Source organism: Engystomops pustulosus, chromosome 9, assembly GCF_040894005.1.
Source record: "Engystomops pustulosus chromosome 9, aEngPut4.maternal, whole genome shotgun sequence".
In the NCBI taxonomy this organism is placed as follows: Eukaryota; Metazoa; Chordata; class Amphibia; order Anura; family Leptodactylidae; genus Engystomops; species Engystomops pustulosus.
Genome location: NC_092419.1, coordinates 41,880,044 through 41,904,350, shown reverse-complemented (window position 1 = coordinate 41,904,350; position 24,307 = coordinate 41,880,044). Strand labels below are relative to the sequence as shown.

Sequence of the window (24,307 nt, the reverse complement as noted above, 5' to 3'; positions counted from 1 at the left end):
ATCCGTTTCCTCAGCTCATGGCAGGTTCTCCCTATATATATATAAGACCACAAGGGCATTCTATAATAAATAACCCCTGCGGGTTAATTTTTCCATTTTATAGGATTTTCATTTTTCAGTTGAGGTAATTCCTCCTGGTAATCTCCTAAAAGCAGCATCTTTACATAGTTTACAGTGCAATACAAGAAGCCCTTATGTTTATCCTCATTTTGTGTTTGTGGTTATGTACCACTTCATCCTTTATGCACAATTTCCTCAAAACAGGGTCGTATTTAAGTAAGTGCCAGTGTTTTTGTATTATTTGTCCTTTGTGTATTATCCCCTTTTATTTTACGGCCTTAACTTGCTGTTTTTTGCCATTTAACTTTCAAGATGAGACTTCTGGGTGAAAACTTTCATGTATTTTATTATAGCTCTATACTGTCAGCTATACTGTATTTTTTTTTTTTAACTAGTGGGTCCCCTGAGCAGCTGGTTATGTCCCTGAAAACGGAGAGCCGGCAACTGATTTTGGTTAGATTAGTCCTGCATCTCCTTATTCTCAGATTCCGATTCCAAATTCTCATCTTGTAAAGAGATGTGATTTTTCTAGGAAATGCCATCACTCTGCAAGACATTGAAGATTTGATCCCGCTGTCAACTCATATGATGGCTGTTCTCTTGTTGTGTGATTAGGGTATTCCTATGGGACAACTACATATAGCACATACTTACAGAGTAATGGGGCGAGATTGTTTGCGTCACTACAGACCCGAGATTAACTAATCTGACCCTGTGTTAGTCAGGGTCAGATTAGCATTAGTGTACATCAAATCTGTGGCATTTGGGTTTAGATGCATCCATTTTGAGAATTTTTTAACTCCAGTTTTGTGGTTATTCATATTTCTATGAATCGTATGCAATTGACATTATTATGACTATAGGTTCAACGATTAGCGATAAAGATAACCCCAAGGGTGGTAAAGGCACAGGTGAGACATTGCTTTGGTTTGGCTCCAGATACTTGCTCCTATTCTTCTATAATCTCTTAACCTTAATACAAGTAAAAGCTTCATCTTCACTAACTTTCCAGGCTCTTCTGCTTTACCATCTCTGAGCTTGGTTTCACTGGAAGATTAATTGGCTCCTAGAGCATTGACCTATCTCTACAACTAACCATTTTCTGAAGCTCTGAATGTTTTTACAAAGCATCAAATTATCATAGGTTCTTACCAGACATATCTCATCTTGCTGATCTAGTGATTACCACTACAGGGTTTCAGCACTGGGGAATACATGTACACGTGTGCATTCATATGTCGCAAACAATGGGCCAGAGGTCGGTTATTTGTGGCCTGTGCATCGCTGACATGTGAGTTCCATGCACACGGCTATATATAAAGCGCAGAGCCTGCCTGAACCTCAAACTCAGGCAAAAATAGGACTGTCTGGCAATGTGTGCTGCAACATTTTCCCTAGTGTTTGTGTAGCTGATACAATATAATAAGACAATAAGTACAATGGGGGACTAGAATGATCAGTAGTAGGTAGGGCTGCGCTGTGCAGAGATTACTATCTTGACCATACAAAGCTGCAGACAGTGTGACACGTATTGCCCCTGGAGGTGTGTAATCATAACCTTGTATTTGTTGCTATTAGTAGCAGAAATTGATTCATATTCCCACTTTGTAGCTGCACTTGATTCCCTGAATAAGTGTCCTCACACTACTGTTCAGCTGAATTTATGCTTTAAAGAGGGTGTCCCTTTCTTGTTATCGGTTGGGGTCCCAGCAGTCAGGCGCCCAACATTTAGCTTCTGATCCTTTCACAGGAAGGGGGATAACTCGCACACTTGATACAACCCATTTAACACTGTTGAGCAGCCCATTCTCTCTGAATGATTTCGGTAATATTCAACTAGAAGCTTGTAACAGCTTTTAGAAAATTTTAGCTGTTGCTCTGTGTAGCAGTTCAATGCTAGACCACCACCATCTCTGCAATTTTTCATGTTCATCCCCTATAAAGGTGGATATACCGTAAGTTATAATACTAAGATATATGGTCAGTACAGTAATCTCCTAATGTGGTCTGTGCCTTCCTCTGGATGATGATGATGATATGGTGCACTGTGTAGATGTCTTTTAGCCTTACAAACTATGCTACAGTTCTAACGCACTTTGGGGTCTGCTCATGCTCATTTTTTTGCTGTCTTTCTGCGCGGATGGTGGTGATTGTTTCCAATTTTTCTTCACCTTGTTTTCGGCATCATTATATTCAGCTCCCAGATGCCGTTGTGGCTGGAATCTTGGCAGTCGCAACATTGATGGCACTTTGTATATTGAACTGTTAGACCGGGGGCACATGATTGGAACGGTCGGTGAAAAACGGATCATGCCTTGGGCGGATTTCACAGGCGGAGCACAGTTTGGGACTGGTGTACCAGAGAGAAGAGGCTCCTTCCATTATTTAACACTATCATGCACCAAGCCCCAGCCCAGGCACTGTGTTTGGTCTGTGAAATCCTACCCGCTCATATTTCGTTTTTCACTGACCGAATACACAGAGGACTAATAGACTAACAAATCTGTTTATTTTTCACATTTCAGATTTTTCAGACTCTGATCTGGATGGCATAGTGGATGGCGACTACAAGCCAGATAAAGGAAAAGGTATCGTCCGCCCATCTGTGTTCTGTGTACATTTATGTGGCTATAGTTCTATGAAGTGGTGATAAATGTGTGTATTACCCATGATGCCTAGGAGCATAACGATTCCTACAGGTTTCTGATATTCCTATTGGAGTCAGGGGAGCTCTCCCCTGCAGGGTCTGATGCCATCCAGCCACTGGAGTAACCTGCTGCAAGATTCCTCCGACACGGGTTTGTCTCCCAAAGGAACACAAGCACATTGAAATCATACAAATACAAAATATCACCTGAACCCTGTAATGTGGAATAATCATTATGTTTGTTAGAACAGTTAATGGAGCAGAAGAATGGTAACAGCAATTCTCAAATGTATTCATACAGAGGGATGGCACATACAGTTCTAAGCAAACATGAACAATTTAAAGGAAATAATCCATCAATATCAAGCATGAAAAACGAGAGGCACTAACTGATAGCTCCTCTTCTTATATATGGTAGATAAATATTCTTATATTTCTTAGCAAAATTTAAAAAGTTGATTTGAGAAGAATTGAGGTAATAGATAACAAAAATAAGAATCCACTACCTCCTTCCTTCTCAAATTAACTTTTTAAATTATTCTAATGAGCATGACCATTACCAGAGTCCCTCTGTGCTGCAGCTTGACAGGCTGTTACACTGTGCAGGAGCACATCTTGCTCTTTTCCCTGCTCCCTTAGCACTATAGACCTCCCTCTGTCTGTTTTAATTTCACACAGTGGGAGGGGATGTGCTCCTTACACACCGTAACACCCCCAGAGCCCTCTTGGTTCATTAGCATAATTTTAAAAGCTGATTTTAAAAGGGCGGAGCCCATGGATAACCAATATAATAAGCAGTCACAGTGCCTGGATATATGAGTTTATCCTCTTTGAGTTTCTTGGTAAATTTATTCACAGTGTATATAGGTATTTAATTGGGACTATTTTTACACTTGTGAGTGTAATGCATCAAACTCGCATGACACTCACATCATGTTCTTGCTGGAACCTCCAGCCCGAATGCTGAAGACCAGAACTGAACTCAGCATGTAAGTTCAGTCCCAGTCTTTGTTTGATGCATCACACTTGTATGTGTGTAAGACATTAGACCAAAAATATTTAGCGTTGGAAGGTGCTGATGGTGGATGGGCCCTCACACGGATCTGCATCACTCCTATCAAAGACTCATCGGTCAGATCCCTTCCCGTTTCAGCTGTGCTCCATTTCAGCCACGTGTAGCGGATGTCTCCCCCTGGTGACCAGAATTAGCCACAATGCTCAGGCTTGGAGTGAGATTGTGTGAGAGTCCGGCAGTAGCCTTTTTGGTGTGGGGTCATTTGAGTGCAATTTGAGTGTATTTTGTATTTTTATACATGTATGTGCTGCCTGGACACTTTATGTTTTTGAACTGTTATTAGGACTTATTTTTGGAGAAGTTCTTATATCTCAAACATCCGTCGAAAATGTATATTCCATGGAGGTATAGAACAGGGTATAGAAAACACCTCTTGGTAAACTGTAACTATATAACTTGCTGAGATGTTTTTGTCTGCCATTATTCTTTATAGATGATTCTGTATTAATTCACTTGTTGCCTCTATTTAGGCAGAAGACCTGCTGACGATGATAACTATGATAACACAGGTAAGTCCTGTCCATGATCACACCAATAATGCAGACACATAACTATTGGGTTTTTGGAGGCAGAACAGCAATAATAATAATAACGAACAAACTTTTGTTAAAGGAAGACATAGGGGCTCATTTACTAAGGGTCCGCGGAGCACATTGGAACCCCTATGGATAGGACCTAGTTTGCTTGTTGGGAAAACCCCCCTTTAAGAAATACTCATTAAATATTCTGTTATCATCAGTCATGGGGAGTCTTTGGCTGAGGTTGACCCTTGGCTTTCCCAGAAATAAGAGATGGCTAAGGAGACTATTAAGACATCATAGCAGAACAACTCTGTGGGGCACATTTACTTACCCGGTCCATTCGCGTTCCAGCGGTGGTTTCTCGGACGAGCGTTCGGGTCTTCCGGCGATTCATGAAGGTCCTGCGCCCGATGTCCACCAGGTGACGCTGCTGCGCCGAGGTCCGCCGAGTTGCGTCGGAGTTCACTGATCTCTTCCTGGTGCATGTAAGTATGGCGCGTGCGACCAATTTGTTTTTTTAAATGCGACGATTTTTCCGAATCCGTCGGGTTTTCGTTCGGCCACGCCCCCCCCCCCCCATTTCCGTCGCGTGCATGCCAGCGCCGATGCGCCACAATCCAATCGCGTGCGCCAAAATCCTGAGGCAATTCAGGGAAAATCAGCGCAAATCGGAAATATTCGGGTAACACATCGGGAAACCGCGAATCGGGCCCTTAGTAAATGACCCCCTGTATCTGTATCTAGTATTTTTATGGGAAATACTAAATAAACCATACATTTATTGCTTTCATTATTTCTCATTACAGGAAACTTGGCTGAAACTGGAACCATTGCCGGGATTGCAAGTGCTCTGGTGATGGCGCTAGTCGGGGCTGTGTCCAGCTACATCTCCTATCAACAGAAAAAGTTTTGCTTCAGTATTCAACGTATGTGGATTTTCATTTACTGTTTTGGATAGGGGTTGAGATGATACTACATCTATTGAATACATTGTATTCTTTATATTTAAGAGTTGCAATGTTTACAAGCATGGGGATAGGACATAAAAAAGTTAGAGGTGTCCTGTGTACCCCCCAAATGAATACAGTGGTTTGACCCACTTGAATTTTGTCATCTCATAGAAGTGAATGCAGTAACAGTTGAATATATCCAGCAATCCTTGGGGGTTGTTATGGTGGCATCCCACCAATCGGCAAGTTGTCACCTTTCTAGTTGATTGGTAATGATGTCCTGTCATTAACTAATTAGGTAATTTCATTTGTCTACAAAAAAAATAGAAATGTAATCCTATTGGCTATGGTGAACAATGTCTGCATGACAGTGTGTCATAGTTGTTGCAGATGATCCTTTCTAGTTCCACGTTACTACATTGGTACTATGTACAGTCTACAGTACCTATACAGACCTATGTGTCTCCATAGTAACAGACTGCAAGATGAGAAAATACAGGGTATGTCTCTAGTCATGTGTTATTTCTCTGTCTCTTTACAATCTTGTAAAACTTATAGATAACAGAAGTTGGGATAGTGATTATGGGATCAGACTACATGTTTGGTTTGTTTGTAGTGTGAAACCATGGAGATACATAGGTCCGCAAGGGAGCTGTAGACACAAAATTCTAGGTTATTTATATGCTGCTTTCCTTAGTATTGCACTGGCTGTTGTGATACTGGAGGTGATATCCATTTATATTCTCTACATTAATGTACCATCTCACAACCAGCATTAGACCAGTGCATATGACATTTGTAAAGCGGCAGAAGTGGAAGCCCTTGAAATCCATAAAACGTTTGCAGTCACGTCTGACAAGAAGTTAATAATCCACACATTCGGCACAAGTAACCAAGCACTTACACGTTTCAGATTGAATCCTCTGTCATGGCAGGTTTGTGAAAGTGACAATTCAATTTAAAGCTATAAGACAGGGGGCACTGGCTACACAGTCACATGACTACACTGTGTGAACACGGCCCAATGGCTTTCTGCGCTGCTAGTATGTGTAACGCTGAGTAAATGCCACCGGCCAACACAGGGCAGGTCACATGCAGTGATTGACAGCTCTTCTTCCATGTGTGTAAAGCGGTCGCATTGCGCCTTTTCTGCTTCCTAATTCAGTTTCATTTAAATGAATGATGTTGAAACTGTAATACCAAGCGCAGCCACAGTATAATGTACAGCGCTGTGCTAGATGATGAATAAACCCTTCACTCCTTACTGCTACCTGGTCTGATATTGATCACCTATCCTTATAGTAGGCAAGTAATAAAAAAGTAACAATACTAAGAATTCCACTCATCTTTGATGAGAATGGAGGATTCTTAAGGTACAGGACTTATACATTTTGTACATTAATAGTAGACTGCGTCGTGTATTGACAATCCCTAATAGAGGAACTGATTCCTCTGGGATTTTTCCAGTAATTGATTAAGAGGTGCGGACATAATACTAATGACCCGGCTTCTGCTGTGAATTGGCACATGTCATGTGAGTCATTGAGTCCATACGGTGGATCACAGAACAGAAGCTGTTTATACAGTAACACTTCTCAGTACATGTGCTGGAGGCTTCATCGCACTGCGTGTAACTTATACTTTCTGTATTGAATTGGCAACTTAAGATCTGATAATACAGCTGTCATGGTATTTGTAGGGGTGTTTCATCTAGACAGGATCGGGCAGCTGTAAATAATTATACAGCGCCATCAATCTTTTTCTGTGGTTCGAAGGTCTCTGTGTTGTCTTCATGTGGTCAGTTCAATACCTCTTGATATTAGAGAAAATATGGTTAAATAAACTACATGCCAACTTATTAATGGGGTTTTAGCTTTGAATAAAACCCTGTTGCTATTCCACCTTTTTACATTCAACAAAATGTTCCATCTGATGCTGCTGTACGTTCATTTTTCCAAAGGTGACTGAAATGTCGGTGCTGCAGTTCGGCCAGCAGACAGGGAGTCCTAACATCCATATTTAAGTATAGTGTGAGGACTCCTGTTCTGTGCAATGTGTACATCTCTTGGAATCTGGCCTACATGTGGGTTCGTTTCCACAGGCTCCACACTTTCTGGCCTTGGATCTACCTTTAGTTTTTCTGGTGGTAGACGTGTCCTACTAAGAAGTTCCTGATAAATGATCTTATTATATTATTATTAATATAGAGTCATACACATTATGACTAGAATATTAATTTATGAGGTGTTCTATGGTGCCCCAGTGATGTAGCTGGAGCACCCCAGACTGAATAGCAATCGTTGCAATAGATGTGTATTAACATCGCTCCTCAGGAACTTCTTGGTAGGAAGTCCTTTTAGTGATAATCCTGCTGCTCTCTGGATTGTACGGTCAGTCCTAGGGCGGCACCAACTGCATTGGCAGCTCAAAGTCCTAACTAGTTTTAGGCCTAACGTGCACAAACATTGTTTTACGGCCCCAGACTGCATACATTGAGATATAGGCCTGAGTCCTAATTTTGGGTAAGCATTCTCTGGTACAGGTTGGTTAACGGAAACCAATCATCAAATTTGTACATGATACACCAGCCTCCGTTACGTGACCATCTGAGCACCGTGAATAGACATCTACCTTCATATCTTTTATTTATGGTCTCCTATGTCCAAAAATATGTAAATGAGACAGAAATGCTTTGGTGGGACATCACTATAGTCCCTCTGGGCTCAATCGAGGCCCCCTGCAGCTCCAACCGCACTGCCTCTGGTGTCTGCACAGTTGATCTGTCTGTCCAGCAGCTGAGGAGCAAGCGACTGTGTAATGAAGATTATGTGGGAGATATCAAAAGTGTCTAGGAGTAAAACTATTCTAGTTCCAATCAGAGCTCAGCTATCATTTTCCCAGAGCAGTTTATAAAATTAATGCCGCACTCCGATTGGTTGCAACTAGAACACTTTTAATAAATGGAGCCCATTGTGTATATCCAAGCTTTAGAGAGCTGAAGCCAAGATTCCATTCCCCCACCATTGGCGGTTGGGGAATCTCCGTAAGCGAAAAGCCATGTATCACCTGTATAGCAGGAGCCCAGAGGGGCACTGGTGGTGCACTTAAAGCACTTTTTGCTCATTTACATATTTTTAGAACTTGATTTTTGGATGAAGGAAGCCCTAAACATAGACTATAAAGACACAAGTGACGCTGGTTTACCATGTCCATATTTTATGTTTGATTTTCCTCAAACTATGTGATCCCATTTTCACAACAGCAGCTCTTTTACTGGAGCGGGACTGTCACATGACCCGTGTTGACTGCGCTAAAGCTGAAGTCGGGCGCAAATGTCTTTTTTCACGAAACGTGGCAAATGTTGGGCCCGCTTCTCTTATAGATCGTTTATTACTAACACATGAGCTTGAAAGTGTCTCCTTCACAGACAAACATCAGTGAATCATCAGTGAATTCACTGCTCGTCTAATTATATTCTCTCATTTACTTCCCCGCTAGAGAATTGGTTTCATCGTGTTATCTCTATTCTGTCATTTGCGGTAATCCTTTAACCCCTTAACGCTGAAGCCACTTTTCACCTTCCTGACACGGCCCATTTTTTAAAATCTGACATGTGTCTATTTAAGTGGTTATAACTTTGGAACGCTTTAACATATCCAGTTGATTTTGAGATTGTTTTTTCGTGACACATTGTACTTCATGCTGGTTGAGAAATGTAATCAATATATTTAGTATTTCTTTATGAAATAAATGGAAATTTGGCAAAAATTTTGAGAAAAACAATGTTTTCCAAATTCAAAATTTTCTACTTTTTGGAAAGTGGGTCATATCACTAAAATAACTTGATAACTAACATTTTCCATATGTCTGCTTTAACTTGGCATCATTTTTCAAACATCTTTTCCTTTATTTAGGATGTTAGGAGGCTTATAACTTTAGGTGCAATTTTTCAGATTTTCACAAAAATCATCAAAACCTACTTTTGGAGGGTCAATTTAGTTAGAAGTGACTTTATAAGGCCCACATGACAGAAAACCCCCACAAATGACACCATTTTAGAAACTACACCCCTCAAAATATTCAAAACAACCTTTGGGAATTTTGTTAACCCTTTGAGCGTTTCATGAGGGTGAAAGATAAATGAAAGTGAAATTAGAGAAATGTAATTTTATCTCACTATAGATTCATTGAACACTAAAATTTGCACCTTCACAATAGGTTAAAAAGGAAAATGCATTTTACAATGTTTAGGTCAATTCCTCCTGAGTATGCCAATACCCATTTTGTCACTGTACACTGCTGTACGGGCACAGGGGGGCACCTGGAAGGGAAAGAGCGTTGTTTCGTTTTTGCAGGGCAAATATGGCTGAAAAAGTTTTCATGTGTCAGGATGCATTTGGAGAGCCATAATGGTACCAAAACAGAGAAAAGCCCCAACATGAGACACCATTTTGGAAAGTACACCCCTTGGAGAGTTTAGCAGCGTGTAATTTGTGTATTTTCCCCAACAGGTGTTTGATTCAATTAGGCCCCAAAAGTGAAAAAAGGTGAACATTTTCTCAAAAAAGTCACTTTTACCCCAAATTTTTGTAAGCCACAAGGGATAAAAGATAAAACAACCCCATAAATGTGTAAAACTATTTCTCCTAAGCACAGAACTGCACCACTTTTGCATATAAAGTGTTGTATGGGTGCACAGTAGGGCTCAGAAGGGAAAGAGGGGCTTTGGCCTTTTAGAAGCCAGATTTGACAATCATCCTTTACATGTGTCAGGATGCATTTGGAGAGCCCTAGTGGTACCAAAACAGAGGGGAACCCCAACAAGTGTCACCATTTTGGAAAGTGCACCCTTTGGAGAATTCAGCAAGGTGTGATATGTGTATTTTCCCCTACAGGTGTTTGCTTCAATAAGGTCCCTAAAAGGAAAAAAGTGAACATTTTCCAAAAAAAGTCACTTTTATGGCTAATTTTTGTATCCCATAAGGCATTAAAGATGAAACAACCCCAAAAAATGTGTACTAGCATTTCTCCCGAGTATAAAATTGCCCCACACATGCAAATAAAATGTTGTATGGGTACGCAGTGAAGCTCAGAAGGGAAAGAGGGGCATTGGCCTTTTAGAAGCCAAATTTGACAGACATCCTTTACATGTGTCAGCATGCATTTAGAGAGCCGTAGTGGTACCAAAACAGAGCGGAACCCCAACAAGTATCACCATTTTGGAAAGCACACCCCTTAGAGAATTTAGCAAGGTGTAATATGTGTATTTGTCCGTAAAGGTGTTTGATTTAATTAGGACTTAAATAGATAAAAGGTGAACATTTTCCTATAAAGGTCATTTTACTCCTAATTTTATATAGCCACAAGGGATAAAAAAATGTAATAACCCCTCAAAATGTCTAAACCTATTTCTCTCAAGTGTAGAAGTACCCCACATGTGTATATAAAATGTTGTATGGGCGCACAGTAAAAGGAAAGGGGAATGTTTGCCTTTTAGAAGCCAGATTTGACAGAAATGTTTGACATGCATTTGGAGAACCCTAGTGGTATAAAACAGATAAGAATCCGAAAAGTGACCCTAATCTTTGAATGCACACCCCTTAGAGAATTTTGCAATGTGTAATATATGTATTTGCCCCTACAGGTGAATGATCCAATTAGGCCCTAATCATTAAAAAGGTGAAAATTTTCCTATAAATGTCACTTTACCTCTAATTTTTGTAAGCCACAAGGGATAATATATTAAATAACCCCAAAAAGGTGTAAAACTATTTCTCCCGAGTGTAGAAGTACCCCACATGTGCATATAAAATGCTTTATGGGCGCACAGTAGAGGAAAAGAGGGATGTTTGTCTTTTAGAGGCCAAATTTGTAAGAAATCCTTCACATGTGTCAGGATGCATTTGGAGAGCCGTAGTGGTACCAAAACAGAGGAAAACCCGAAAAGTGACCCTAATTGTTGAATGTACACCCCTTGGGGAATTTAGCAAGGTGTAATATGTGGTGTAGTGTAATACACGTGGTGAAATGAGCATTTTGAACATATAGGTGGTTTCCAAATATGATGTGCAATGGAGTCCAAGATGGAAATTTCAATTATTTCTGGAAAGTTCAGTGCCCGTTATGTGGCGCCCCTTATGAAATAATGGAGGGGTGTAGGGAGCAACAGGAAATAACAGTTGTTACAATTATTCATTTTACCGAAATTAATTCACAATAGGTTGGGCGTGAATTGTGAATGTCTAGTGTATAAGGAGGTAGTATATATCAAGGGACCAACTAAACTTTTGTCACTCTGGAGTTGTCGCAGGTCTCTTAGTAGTATATAGTGTCCATCCTTAGTATATAGTGTCCATCCTTAGTATATAGTGTCCATCCTTAGTATATAGTGTCCATCCTAACTCCTCTTTTGGAACAGACTCTTTATTGAGTCCTACCATTAGAAGCAGCAGAATTCACCGGGAAAATGCTGTCCTGGCAAAACACAGGAACATCTAAACCAGAGGTACTGGGGCCCCGTCCTTCTTGTCCCAATATTAGTTTCCTAATATCTTTCTCTTGAAAACGGAGAAATGATACTGCAGGACATGCACATTGGAACAGCTCGTAAGAGTTGTACAGCATCATCTGAACAATGTGCACAGCCAGCGCTTTTCTTCGTTTTAGTAGGGAAATTATCGCCAAGTGTTGCTCTTATTCACCTTAGCGATGCCCATTGTGACGAATATTGCTGCTTTTGGCTGGACCAAATCGACCAGCCAATAGCGGCAAACATGGACAGAGGGGGGCAACAAAACCCCTCTGGACCGCAAGGCACAATTGGTGGCTTTCAGGAACAGCCGCCACCCTGCCCCGATCACCGTGTCTACAGACATAGTGACCGGTATTACTGACGTCATAAGTAAATTCGCTGCTATTGGCTCGTCTGAATTGATGAGCCAATAGCAGCGATAATAAACTGGGGTTGTGTGGGGGGAACGTAACCCTTCTGGTCCATGGGGCAGGATGGATGGCTGTCAGGAACAGCTGCCGTCTTACCCCAATCAGTGAACAGCCGCCGTCTTACCCTGACCGGTGTTGTAAAGTCACTACTCGCCGCACCGTTCTATAACAACGCTCGTTGGGAATAGGCTATACAATCTTTATTTATTTTTTAAGCAATTTAGACAAATAAGGGCTTATTTTTTGCGAGACGAGATGCACTGTAAAAAAAACTTAATTTTAGTGGGTTTTTAGCTTATTGAAGCAATTTTATTAACTTTTTACGTGTGGAGGAAAATAAAATCATCAATTCTTGTTTTGGATTTTTAGCATTTTTTTGGGGGGTTGTTCACTGTAGCATAACAATAATATATTATCTTTATTCTACGGATCACTACGATTACGGTGATACCTCATTTATATAGTTTTATTTTTATTTTTCCAATTTTATTGAAGGAAAACTAGAATAGAAAAAATTGCATTTGTTTTAGTATTGCCATTTTTATAGCGGCATAATTATAGTATTTTTTGGTTTACGGAGCTGGTTGTAAGCTTATTTTTTGCGTGACAAGTTGCTCTTTTTATTGGTATCATTTTGGTGCTTGTAACTTTTTCGGATCACTTTTTAGAACATTTTTTGTAAAGCAATTTGATAAAAAGTTTTAATTTTTGGCAAGTTTTTGGGGTTTTTTTTTTACCATGTTCACCGAGCGGGTCCAATTATGATTAGGATTTATTGTACAGATTGTTACGGACGCAGCGATACCAAATAAGTGGGGTTTTTTCGTGATTTAGTGTTTTTTATACTTTATTACTTGTGTAAAGGGAAATGTGGTGTTTGGGGGGACTTTCACTTTCTTTTATTATTTATTTTTGCTGTAAAAAACCTTTATTTATTTATTTTTACTTTTTTTACAGGTAATGACATCTAAGCTTGAACAAGTGATCTTCTGATCACTTGTTCAAGCTTTTTTACAGATTACACAGTGCAATACAGATGTATTGCACTGTGTAATGTAAGACACTGAGCATGCTGCGCATGCCCAGTGTCTTACAGCCGGGTCCTGCCAGAAGGCACGGACCCGGCTTCCGGATCAAGATCTTGCAGCCCCGGGCACCGGCAGTCCCGGGGCTGCGATCTGAGCAGCGGACCCCCCCGGTACGCGCCGCGGGGGGGTCCGATTCAGGTAATATAGACATTTAAATGCCTCTGACACGCCGCGGTCAGCGCGACCGCGGCGTGTTAGGGGTTAACACCCGCGATCGGAGAAATCTCCGATCGCGGGTGTTAGAGGCGGATGTCAGCTATAATATATAGCCGACACCCGCAGCTTCTGGCGCCGGCTCCGTTCAGGAGCCGGCGCCAGAAGCTTGACGTAATAGTACTGCATTTTGCGGGAACGCACCTCCCGCGATGCAGTACTATTACGTCAAATGTCGGGAAGGGGTTAAAGTGTGCGGCGCTCTGCATAGACCTGTCTTCATGAAGCCTTTCATAATGGTGTCTATACAGCTGCACAGCATCATTGTATCCCTGCAACAGAAAACATCAAATGAGGCGTGCAGAAGAAATGCCTCCAGCACAAAGGAAATGATATGTGGAGCCGGCAAGGACGGCCGTATTAATGCTGCTCAGAGTAGGGGATAATGGCTCTCTGTGTTCTGTGCCTCAGCTATGGAGTTCTTAAGTGATAACCATTCCTGTGTCCCCTACATAAGGCTCCTCAAAACCAAACCAGCTCATGGTATCTGTCCTGGTAACGGCTATTGAGGTGGGGACTCTGCACCTCCCAAATAATGGTACTGTCTTTATTCCACAGAAGGACTTAATGCCGAGTATGTGAAAGGAGAGAATATGGAGGCTGTGATGGCGGAAGAACCTCCAGGTGAGAAGGATGAGCTTTCCACTTGTTATTTTTAGAGAAAGCGGACAGTCTCCGATACATTCTCCTCCCTGCTCCCTCAATCCGCTGGAGAAGCATTAAAGAGAACCTGTCCCAAATTGAACCACTAACAGTAACTATACACCAAAAGGTTTGGACATGAGTGACGTACCACCCAAAACAAGAAATTTAATTGCAACAAAGAATATTTTATTATGTGCAAAAATACATTAACAATGGATACAATTACTGGACAAGCAACAAGAATTAAAAACTCTGCAGGGTACAATGCATCGCTAAACAAATAGCCTAAAGGTAGGTGAAACAGTCATGAGAGTTGTTTGTAACGAGCCTATGCACTATAGTGCATGGTTACAAGGTAGTAAACAATGACACATAAAAATGGGATGACCAAAACAGTAACAAATACCATACCAAATGCTGACCAGCAGAGGATTGCCCCTCTGCTGGTCAGCATTTGGTATGGTATTTGTTACTGTTTTGGTCATCCCATTTTTATGTGTCATTGTTTACTGCCTTGTAACCATGCACTATAGTGCATAGGCTCGTTACAAACAACTCTCATGACTGTTTCACCTACCTTTAGGCTATTTGTTTAGCGATGCATTGTACCCTGCAGAGTTTTTAATTCTTGTTGCTTGTCCAGTAATTGTATCCATTGTTAATGTATTTTTGCACATAATAAAATATTCTTTGTTGCAATTAAATTTCTTGTTTTGGGTGGTACGTCACTCATGTCCAAACCTTTTGGTGTATGTTTATTACCTGATTGCGGCTGCTTTGCCTGCCCATAATCAATCAGGTGCATTCTTTTTGTGTACACTAACAGTAACTAGTAGATGATCATAAAGAAGTCAATTTGTGCTCTGGTTCAAAAAAAAAAAAATTATTCCCCGTTTTCTTTTCCTGATGCAGTCAAGGAGGCGGGAGAGCTCCTGGATCCAAGTCACGCTCCTCCGCCCTCTCACGGACATTAGGACTGATAAAATCCGCCCCTCCACACTCCCCTCCGGACTGCTCCAGCCCCATGTCACTTCAAGCTACTTTGAAATTTGCGCATGTGGGGTGAGGCAGTCATTTTGGCACCAGGCAGTTAGTACTGTGCAGGCTGTTGGCATTACAAACACAGCGCTACAGTACGGGGGCGAGCCTCAGCCCGAGAGCTTATGCGCTCTATGAAAACCCAAGCGATCAGTTACTAGTTACTGCCGAAGCCCGCCCCCGCACTGTAGCGCTGTGTTCGTAAACAAAGCACTAGCGGTACATTTAACCGCACTTTAAAGGAAGTTTCATTTTAAAAATCTGTCTCAGGTTATGTTACACCGGTGTCATTCATGTCATTCATTCATGGTCATAAAATGTCACACAGGTGCAGAGCTCATTGTATCACAGAGAGTACTAACGCACGTGCACCTGTGTGACATCACATGACATGGATCGGTGTTTATCCACTGGAAGTAAACAATGAAGCTCCCTATAGCAGGAGAGCAAGCAGAGATCTAGAAGACAGCAAGGAATTGATGCAAAGTACAGGTGGTCTCCTACTTAAGAACACCTGACTTACAGACGACCCCTAGTTACAAACGGACCTCTGGTAATTGATAATTTACTCTACTTTAGCCTCAGGCTGCAATAAACAGCTGTAACAGTTATCAAATGTGTCTGCAATGAAGCTTTATTGTTAATCCTGGTTCTGATGACAACCCAACATTTTTAAAATCCAATTGTCACAGAGACCAAAAATAACAAACCTACAGAACCTACGATCTTGTACGTAACCCGGGGACTGCCTGTATATTGGAAAATTGTATATCTATTCATTACTCAAACCTTGCCAATTATTTGCTGAAAGTGGACAACCCCTTTAATTTGTCAAGATTTTTTAGATCCTTGTGGTCTGATATGTTTTCTCTTCCATTTTTTTTCTCTAGTGAAATATTCTGCTTTGGAAGCGCAGTCCGCCGCTCCGCCCTCTGGAGACCCATCAAAAGTGTGAGCGCCGCAGCCTTTAGGATCCGCACCCCACCAAGATTACCAGCTGCAACTATGGGATCCTGATACTAAAGAAAAAAAGATTCAGTAGGGAAAAAGATAGTGAAGATAATATTCATTGTCTGATAACTAACACAATGACATATTAATATGGGAATTGTCATCTGGTTTCCTTGCCCCCATGTAGCTTTAATAACCCCCACCCCCTTATTTCTATGAAGGACTGTACATTTGTTACTTATTTATTGGGCTTTACAGCTCACTTTACGCTTAGGATTTGTATCCATGATACTGGACAATCCCTTTTAATGCGTTCCGAGTTTACATTTTAGCTTTTTAGATATGTTTTTTATTTATATGATATGGCTTGGTAGTAGAAGAACGAATGGCATTTAAAGGCTATGTACAACTTCAGTCATATTTATTATATCTCCATGGTAACAGACAACAAGCATACTCTGTGTAGTCTGATCCCTCAATCGTATGCCATTTAGACTCTTCTAGCTAATTTACATGCGTTAGTCTATGAAGATGTTGGGGTCAGATCAAAGAGGATCCGAGTACAGAGGATATTTTGTTACCATATACACACAGGTCTGAATAAGATTCTCGAAAACAAAACTATAACAAAATGTTGGCCCAGAATATTTGCACAGTTTCTACGGTTTAATATTTTAGAAGAATTGGAGCAGTATAAAACACAAATGCTTTGCAAAGTTTACATAGCTTTAAAGTTGAAGCTTCAACTTTGATCAACTTTGGCGTTATATGGTGAGCGCACTCTAATATGGCTTTACTTTACTTTATATTTTTAACTGTGATAGAAGGCCTGCTGATATCACTAACATATTATAGATGATGAGGATTAACACTTAAAGCTAAACTCCTATTTTTTTCAGATCAATAGCTCTAGAATGTAGAACAACTTTGCCTCCTATCTTGATTACCTGCTGTATATCCAGCAGTTTCTTTGACATCCTCCTCAGTTTGGCCTATTCATGAAGTAGCTGCCTCCCCTGGCTGTGTTGACAAGCCCTAAACAGCTCTACAAATTCACAGAGCGGATGGGCTGCTGCTCCCTGCTCACTCTGTAGGGAGAGTGGGACAGTGCTCTCTCTGTGTAGCTGAGAGTGTTCAGATCTGTGAATGCAGAAGTTTTTTTTACACAGAATAGTGAGGTAAATTGTTTCCCTCTTCCCTATCAGTTCCTCCATCACAGTCTGTAATTCTATAGAACTTTCACTCACTGTCTATCTCTATTCTTCATGCTGTGTCACAGATTATACACTTCATGTAACTGTTTCACTGCTGACTTCTACTACTTATTACATACTACATGCTTCTCCATGTTCTGGAAGCTGCCAGGCTAGTCACTGTGTACATCCTGTATGTACACAATGCAGTTCAGTGGATTTACTTGTAGGAATCTCCCTGGATTTACTGCTAAGTTGCTTAGTGAGAAAACAAAAGGCATCATGGGAACTGTGAGCAGACTAAATTTAACTCAACTTGAGGGCAACTAAAAGAAGAGGTTAGTCTCCGCCAACTTCACTGCTGCTGAAGAAGATTTTTGACAAGTATTTTTAGAACAGAAAATGCCACAACTCTGGGAAGAAAAGGGGAAGTAACACTAAATAGACATTGTTGTTTTTGAAGGGGCAATCAGTATGACAATATATGGCATTATGACATTGGAGTCTTTCCAGGTAGAAACCCAATTCCTGACATGGATCCATGGAAACATTTCTGCATGTGACTTCACACACTGAGATCATAAAACAGGTTTCCCATTGGAGTACACACAGAAGACTGAGTTTTCCTGTTTTCTGCAGCTCTACTTTGCTGTGCAGAATGGGACAGGGTCTGCAGAGTCAACTTTGTAGCAGATTTAATGATTCTCTTAGTGGCTCTGCTGGACAAATACGAGAGGAATGGAGGAATTGATCGTAGATGCAAAATAAAGCTCTAATTATGACAAATATATGTAATAATACCTGGGGGGGGGTGCAAGGACACTGTTATGTGTGAAGATCAATGCACACGGCCACTTGTTGATGGTTTCCTAGTGGTCACAGGGGAAAAGCAAACTTGACATAACAGTAAAGAGCACACAATGGGGGTCATTTACTAAGGGCCCGATTCGCGTTTTCCCGACGTGTTACCCGAATATTTCCGATTTGCGCCGATTGTACCTGAATTGCCCCGGGATTGTGGTGCATCGGCGCTGGCATGCACGCGACGGAAATCGGGGGGCGTGGCCGAACGAAAACCCGACGGATTCGGAAAAACCGCCGCATTTAAGAAAAAAAATGTGTTGCGAAAATTACACTTACCTTCACCAGGTATAAGCCGGTGAATTTCAGGGCATTCCAGCGCGCCTCCGGGGAACTTCAGCGCAGCAGCGCCACCTGGTGGACGGCGGAGGAACTACCTTAGTGAATCCTGGCCGGACCCGAATCCACCGCAGAGAACGCGCCGCTGGATCGCGAACGGACCGGGTAAGTAAATTTGCCCCAATTTGTTATTTTCTATTTCTGACTTGTTAGATCTTACATCACCTGGCTATATAGTCACAGTTGAAGCTTCATTTGAAAGCCAAAAAAACCTGAAACCCAAGTATTTGCTCTTGACAATGCCTTGTTGATGCACTATTTTGCATACTTAGTGTTACATATCTAATACAGCGGACAGGTTCATTATATCCTCCATCTTCTCCAATCGCTTTCTGCTAAATTCTGCTCTTTGCTGCTTAACACAGTGCACTACCATAGTCTAAACACAACCATTGCAATTCCGGATTTTATACCTTCCCCTTTATACTACCTTACCTGGTTCTTCTTTCTAAATCCTTCTCCTCATTTAGGTCATCTCATGTCATCTCACTCCACTTCTCTTTCTGTATCAACTACTGCTGATGAATGGGTGGCACCTCTCATACACATGGCCCCTTCGTTACCTTACTGTATAATTATATATTCTTTATAGAAGAATATACAAGATAATTCGTTACACAGTCACTGGCAGAAATGGTACTTTCTTTAGCTACTAACATTCGGATGTGCTGAGGCATCATGGCATTATTAGTCAAGGAAGAGGACACCAAGATTGTGTCTGATGGAGAAGCTTCCTCCATTCCTATACTCACTCAATTGAAGGGTTTGACCAGGATGGGTGAAAAAGGCTTTGGAAGCGGCACCTCACCAACACTCTTGTTCACGCACTTGTCTCTGGTTTTACAGCTCCTTCTAATTTGCTTCAGTAGAGCCAAGATGCAGAACCACACACAATCCATGGACACAATGGACATAATTTTAGGTAGGGAAAAAAAAGATATTTACTAAACCTGGAAAAGGCCTTTAAAATAATGTCATCTATTTCACCACTATTTTATTTGATACATGCTTCCTAAGGCTCTTTCACATTGGCGTTGGTGCTCCGCTCCAGTTGCGCATCCGTTGCAGTTTGTATCCGTTTTGTCCGCAAAAAAAAAAAATTTTTTTTGCAAACCCATAGACTTCTGTTGCCTTCTGTGATCCACATCGGACCAGTGAAAATACAAGCCAAAGGGAAAACACCCATAGAAATCAATGGATTTGTGAGGCATCCACGGAAATCACTGGACCACGAATGTGAAAAACAACGTCAATGTGAAAGAGCCCTAAACTTGGTGCCTTGCTCTTCAGATCAGCTTAATCGCATCAAATCTTTTACATGAAACCTCTCACTTTATGGCTTTTTATGTCACTTTTACCACTGAATGAATTTGTCTGTTTTCTTTTTTCCAAACAAGTTAAATGTTTAAGATGAAATAAATGTGTAAAAAATTCAATATTCTGGGTCTTCTGAATTTATTATTATCAGGCGTCTGTTTCCTGTAGTCAGCAGTGTAAGAGTTTTATGTGCACTTTTATCATGTGATGGGTAAAATCCATCTGATATCAGGCTTACAGGTGAATGCACTGCATCAGCGGAGCACAGTGTAGGGGGTAACAATCTGATCACTAGAATAGGGTCAATTGTTCTCACTAATTGATGGAGTGGCAGGTTGACCATGTGCCGCACCTTTCAATACTATAGGAGCATCTGAAATTGCCAAGCACAGCGCTAGGGGATCTATAGCACGCTCATTGGGGCTCATTTACTAAGGGTCATGCACAGGCACCCACTACTGCAGACTACAGACAGGCAGAGGTTATACAGCAACTGCAGGAAAATAACCTAGGAGGCTCCAAGTTTTTAGGTTATCCCTCATATGACTCCAGTGATATGAAGGGGATGAAATCTCTGTTCCCATGATAATTGTATAATAAATTATTCAGATGTAATGTATCCACTGCAGGTTACATCCCAATTCACATTATCTCAGTTACTGACCTTCAAAAACCCAGGAAAAAGTTCACATGGAAAATTGTCAAACTTTTTAATGATGGAAATCCTCTTTAGTTTTCCTGCATGACTAGCTGCATCATGTGCAGGTTCCCCAAAAACTTGGATCAACAAATGTGTTTTACATATGGAGCGGTCATAAAGGCCAAGTCTGGTAGGACGAAACGTGTCGTTTTTTTTGCTGTGTCCATTATCGTGAGGTCTGGATTTTTATATGGATGTAATAAAGCTACTTTTTTATACGGATTCCCATCGATGTGCTGGAGTTTTTCTCCTTTTGTATGCGGTCATAAAGGCTTAACCTTACCCAAGATAATCTGTGGAGTGAGTATGAATATTGGTGAAGAATCCAAACACGGATCTATTGGGGAGAGTTCATGAAGTCTCTTTGGGCAAACTTCTGGCCTGCTTTGCACAAAAAAATGCCCTAGGACACTTTTCTGAAGGCTTTTAAGCTATCAGCTTGTCTGACAAGGGGGTGTGACCTTTTAGGACAAAGGGGTGAGGATTCCAGAAGAGAGGGTGAGGCACATTTAGAGCAGCTTAAAAGTATGTCTTAAATAGACTCTGACAATATTAGGCCAGTTACACAGGAACACGAGGACGGGAGTCCCTGCATTATATAGAAATATATATACTCCAAAACATACTGGTAGGGTGATTAGATTGTGAGCTCCATTGGGGACAGCGACCGATTTGGCAAAGTTCTGTGCAGCGCTGCGTAATCTGTGTGCGCTATATAAATAAAGAATTATTATCATTAAACAATGTAAGGACATTCCCTCTGCCGGCCAAACAGCTGCGCCGGAACTGTAACGGTTTGGCTGGCAGGACTCCTGTCCTCTGCCTTGTGTGGGTCCTGCCACTATACGTCATGTATACACAGGCTGCACACGTTGATGTGTACCCAGCCTCATGCACACGACCGTATAAAAACAGATGTATATACGGCCCCATGCATTCCAATGGCCAATACAGCCATCCATGTACATGGCCGTATTGTCCACTGTACCGTACCGTAAGCGAGCCGTATAAAAATATAGGTCATATCCTATTTTCCACCGGATTTCCGTTCCGTACGGCTCATAGAAGTCAATGGGCACGTATAAAATATGGGCTCAATACATGCTGCATCCGGCTCTGCGCCGTATGCTGCCGTATATATGTGCAGTATCCAGAACCATTGGGAGGGGCATTCTGTGAGTCAGCCAATAGTCATCCATCATCTGCCAGCCCACTGTATTTTATACCGATACGGTGCAATACGTCCCATATTTACGGCCAGAATACAGCCGTATATACAGAACAGAAAAGACCATACAGTCGTGTGCATGAGGCCTTACACTACACTAGGACTCTGCACTTTCGGAGATGGCGACACATTAATGAATTCCCCCTATTGTTTCTCGCAGGAGAGGACAGAATTATTCCACATAACGTACAGTAAGGTAACATATGGTGTATTCAAAATGACTGATATGATGTATGAAACGGCGACGTGTAACATCTTTCTGCATTTTTGAAAACCCTTTTCAGATGATGGGACATTTGTGTGTGAATATCCGCCATGACCCCTCCACCTCCTCAGGCCGCAGTGATAGATGTTCTATTACTCCCTGCTGTGACTGATGGACGCTGCAATACACAACTCATTTTGTAGTCTGTATGTGCAAATCTGATCCTCTTAACAGGAACATTCTGACTGTTAAGGAAATTACACAGACGTGAAGCCAAGAATCAATATTCTGCTTCGCTTACTCGGGCGCAAGGTCACCAAATGCAATTAATGCGAGTTTGTAAAACGGCTTCTGATCAGGAAATAAGGGGCCTCTGTAGACAAAGGAAATTAACGGTTGGGAGATGTGACGCTCCCCCCAAATAAGACAATGGCACGGATCGCGCCTGATTCTAGGGTTCACTCCTTTTATATTCTCATTTCACTTCTTTTATTTGGACACTCCCTTAAAATGTATGAGCACATCGAAACCTGTATCCAGCCAGTGCTCATGGAACCAGTCACATTGTCCCTCCAGTGTCCGGGTCCCCACCATTGTATCAGGAATAAAGATCCAGAACACAAACTTTTTTTGTATTGTGAGGACAACTATGCTGTTTACTGTACATCCCTCCCAAGAAAAGACATTGTTATGCTAAGGGTAGATGCTGATAGATTTTTAATTTTTTTTTTTTTTTACCATCAATATCCATCATGATTAGCCAGGGGCACTTACTCCTAGATCCAGGCACTGTGACTGTGGTGATCTTCTTATATCTGTTATCCATGGCCTCCTTCCTCCTAAAATCAACTTTTAAAATTATGCTAATAAGCCAGAGGGGCTAGACCAGTGGTGGTGAACCTGTGGCACTCAGAGCTTTCTCAGTGGGCTCTCCGGCTGTTGCCTCATGGCAGAGTTGGCCAGACAGGGATCCTCCTGCAGCCCCAGAACTTGACGTGCTTAGCATCATTATAATGTGAAGCATCCCGGTCTACCCGAGACTGCAGGAATAGAGAGGAGGGTCAGGTTTTCATTGGAGCTTCTTCTATGCGACCCCTGAATTTGATGAAAATCTGATGCCAATCCAAATTTTCACTCCTTCCGACATAGATATTGGTGCCCTCAGGCCTGTTGAAAGCTGTGGTATAGCATGGAGCAAGAGGATTGCAAGAAGTTACTGTGTGAAGGGCTGTGTTGGCACTTTGCAAAAAATATGCAAGTTTTGGGGTGCAGTTTGGCACTCGACCTCTAAAAGCTTCACCATCTGTGATCTGGCTTTACAGACTGTTAGACTGTCAGCAGGAAGTGCTGACTGCCCAAGTGTGGAGGTATCCAGGGGAGGGACAGTATAACAGCCAGTAAAATCAGATCACATAGGGGCTAGGGTAGCTCTTTAGCTCCATTAGCATAATTTGTAAAGTTGATTTTAGAAGGAAGGAGGTCATGGATAACACATATAAGAAGATTACCGCAGTGCCATGCTCTATGAGTAAGTGTCCCTGGTTTATCCATGATTTGTTTTAAGCTGCTGACTTTTTGCTGGATGACTTATACTTTTTACTAAAATATTTTTATTCATTATTTTTTTGTGTGAAAAATCACCTAAAAACTTTTGCATGAAAATAATAACGGTCCTCGGGTAGTTACTGCTGACACCCACTTCCCACCATGCCCCATATTATTTTTTAGATATTACACATTTACAAATATTATCGTACCATGTGCCTAACAGTGCGGCTGGCCAATAGATACAAAGTACAATTGTTGTCCCCTATCTGCAGGAGAGAAGATAATCTGAACTTTGGGACTGACTCCTGAATCACAAGGGGGAGTTCTTAAAGAGGTAAGTCCACTTTGGTAAATTTAATGTTAATTAAATGAAAAATTATACACATTTCCAGCATTCTTTCAGTATCATTTTTTTATTGTTTTCTAGATCGCTGCTTGCTGTTATTCCTTAGAGTGTTTTTATACAGGCAGTCCCTGGGTTACGTACAAGATAGGGTCCGGAGGTTTGTCTAAAGTTGAATTCGTATGTAAGTCGAAACTGTATATTTATTGTAGATCCAGACAAAAAAATGTTTGGCCCCAGTGATGGGACCAAGGATTATCAATAAAGCTTCATTACAGACACCTTACAGCTGATCAGTGCAGCCTGGGAGTATACTAACATCCAGAGAGCTTCACCAGAGGTCAGAGGGGTCTGTCTGTAACTATGGGTTGTCTGTAAATCGGGTGTCCTTAAGTAGGGGACCACCTGTACTTACTTCCAGTGGACAGAAATCTGACCATGGT

The 24,307-nt window shown here is 41.4% G+C and overlaps 1 protein-coding gene across 2 annotated transcripts in view; it reads left to right on the top strand.

The window, feature by feature from the left end:
• The window catches only part of CD99L2 (CD99 molecule like 2), a 50,746-nt gene extending 32,671 nt beyond the window's left edge, over window positions 1-18,075 (top strand). The window contains exons 7-12 of one of the 2 annotated variants that reach the window (XM_072125807.1): window positions 924-971; window positions 2,586-2,648; window positions 4,253-4,291; window positions 5,110-5,229; window positions 14,055-14,120; window positions 16,070-18,075. In XM_072125807.1, coding sequence (XP_071981908.1) covers window positions 924-971; window positions 2,586-2,648; window positions 4,253-4,291; window positions 5,110-5,229; window positions 14,055-14,120; window positions 16,070-16,134 — 401 coding nt within the window. In that variant the 3' untranslated portion in view covers window positions 16,135-18,075. The remainder of the gene's footprint in view (window positions 1-923; window positions 972-2,585; window positions 2,649-4,252; window positions 4,292-5,109; window positions 5,230-14,054; window positions 14,121-16,069) is intronic. The other variant, XM_072125808.1, reaches the window with a different exon arrangement.
• Window positions 18,076-24,307: the final 6,232 nt, after the last annotated feature.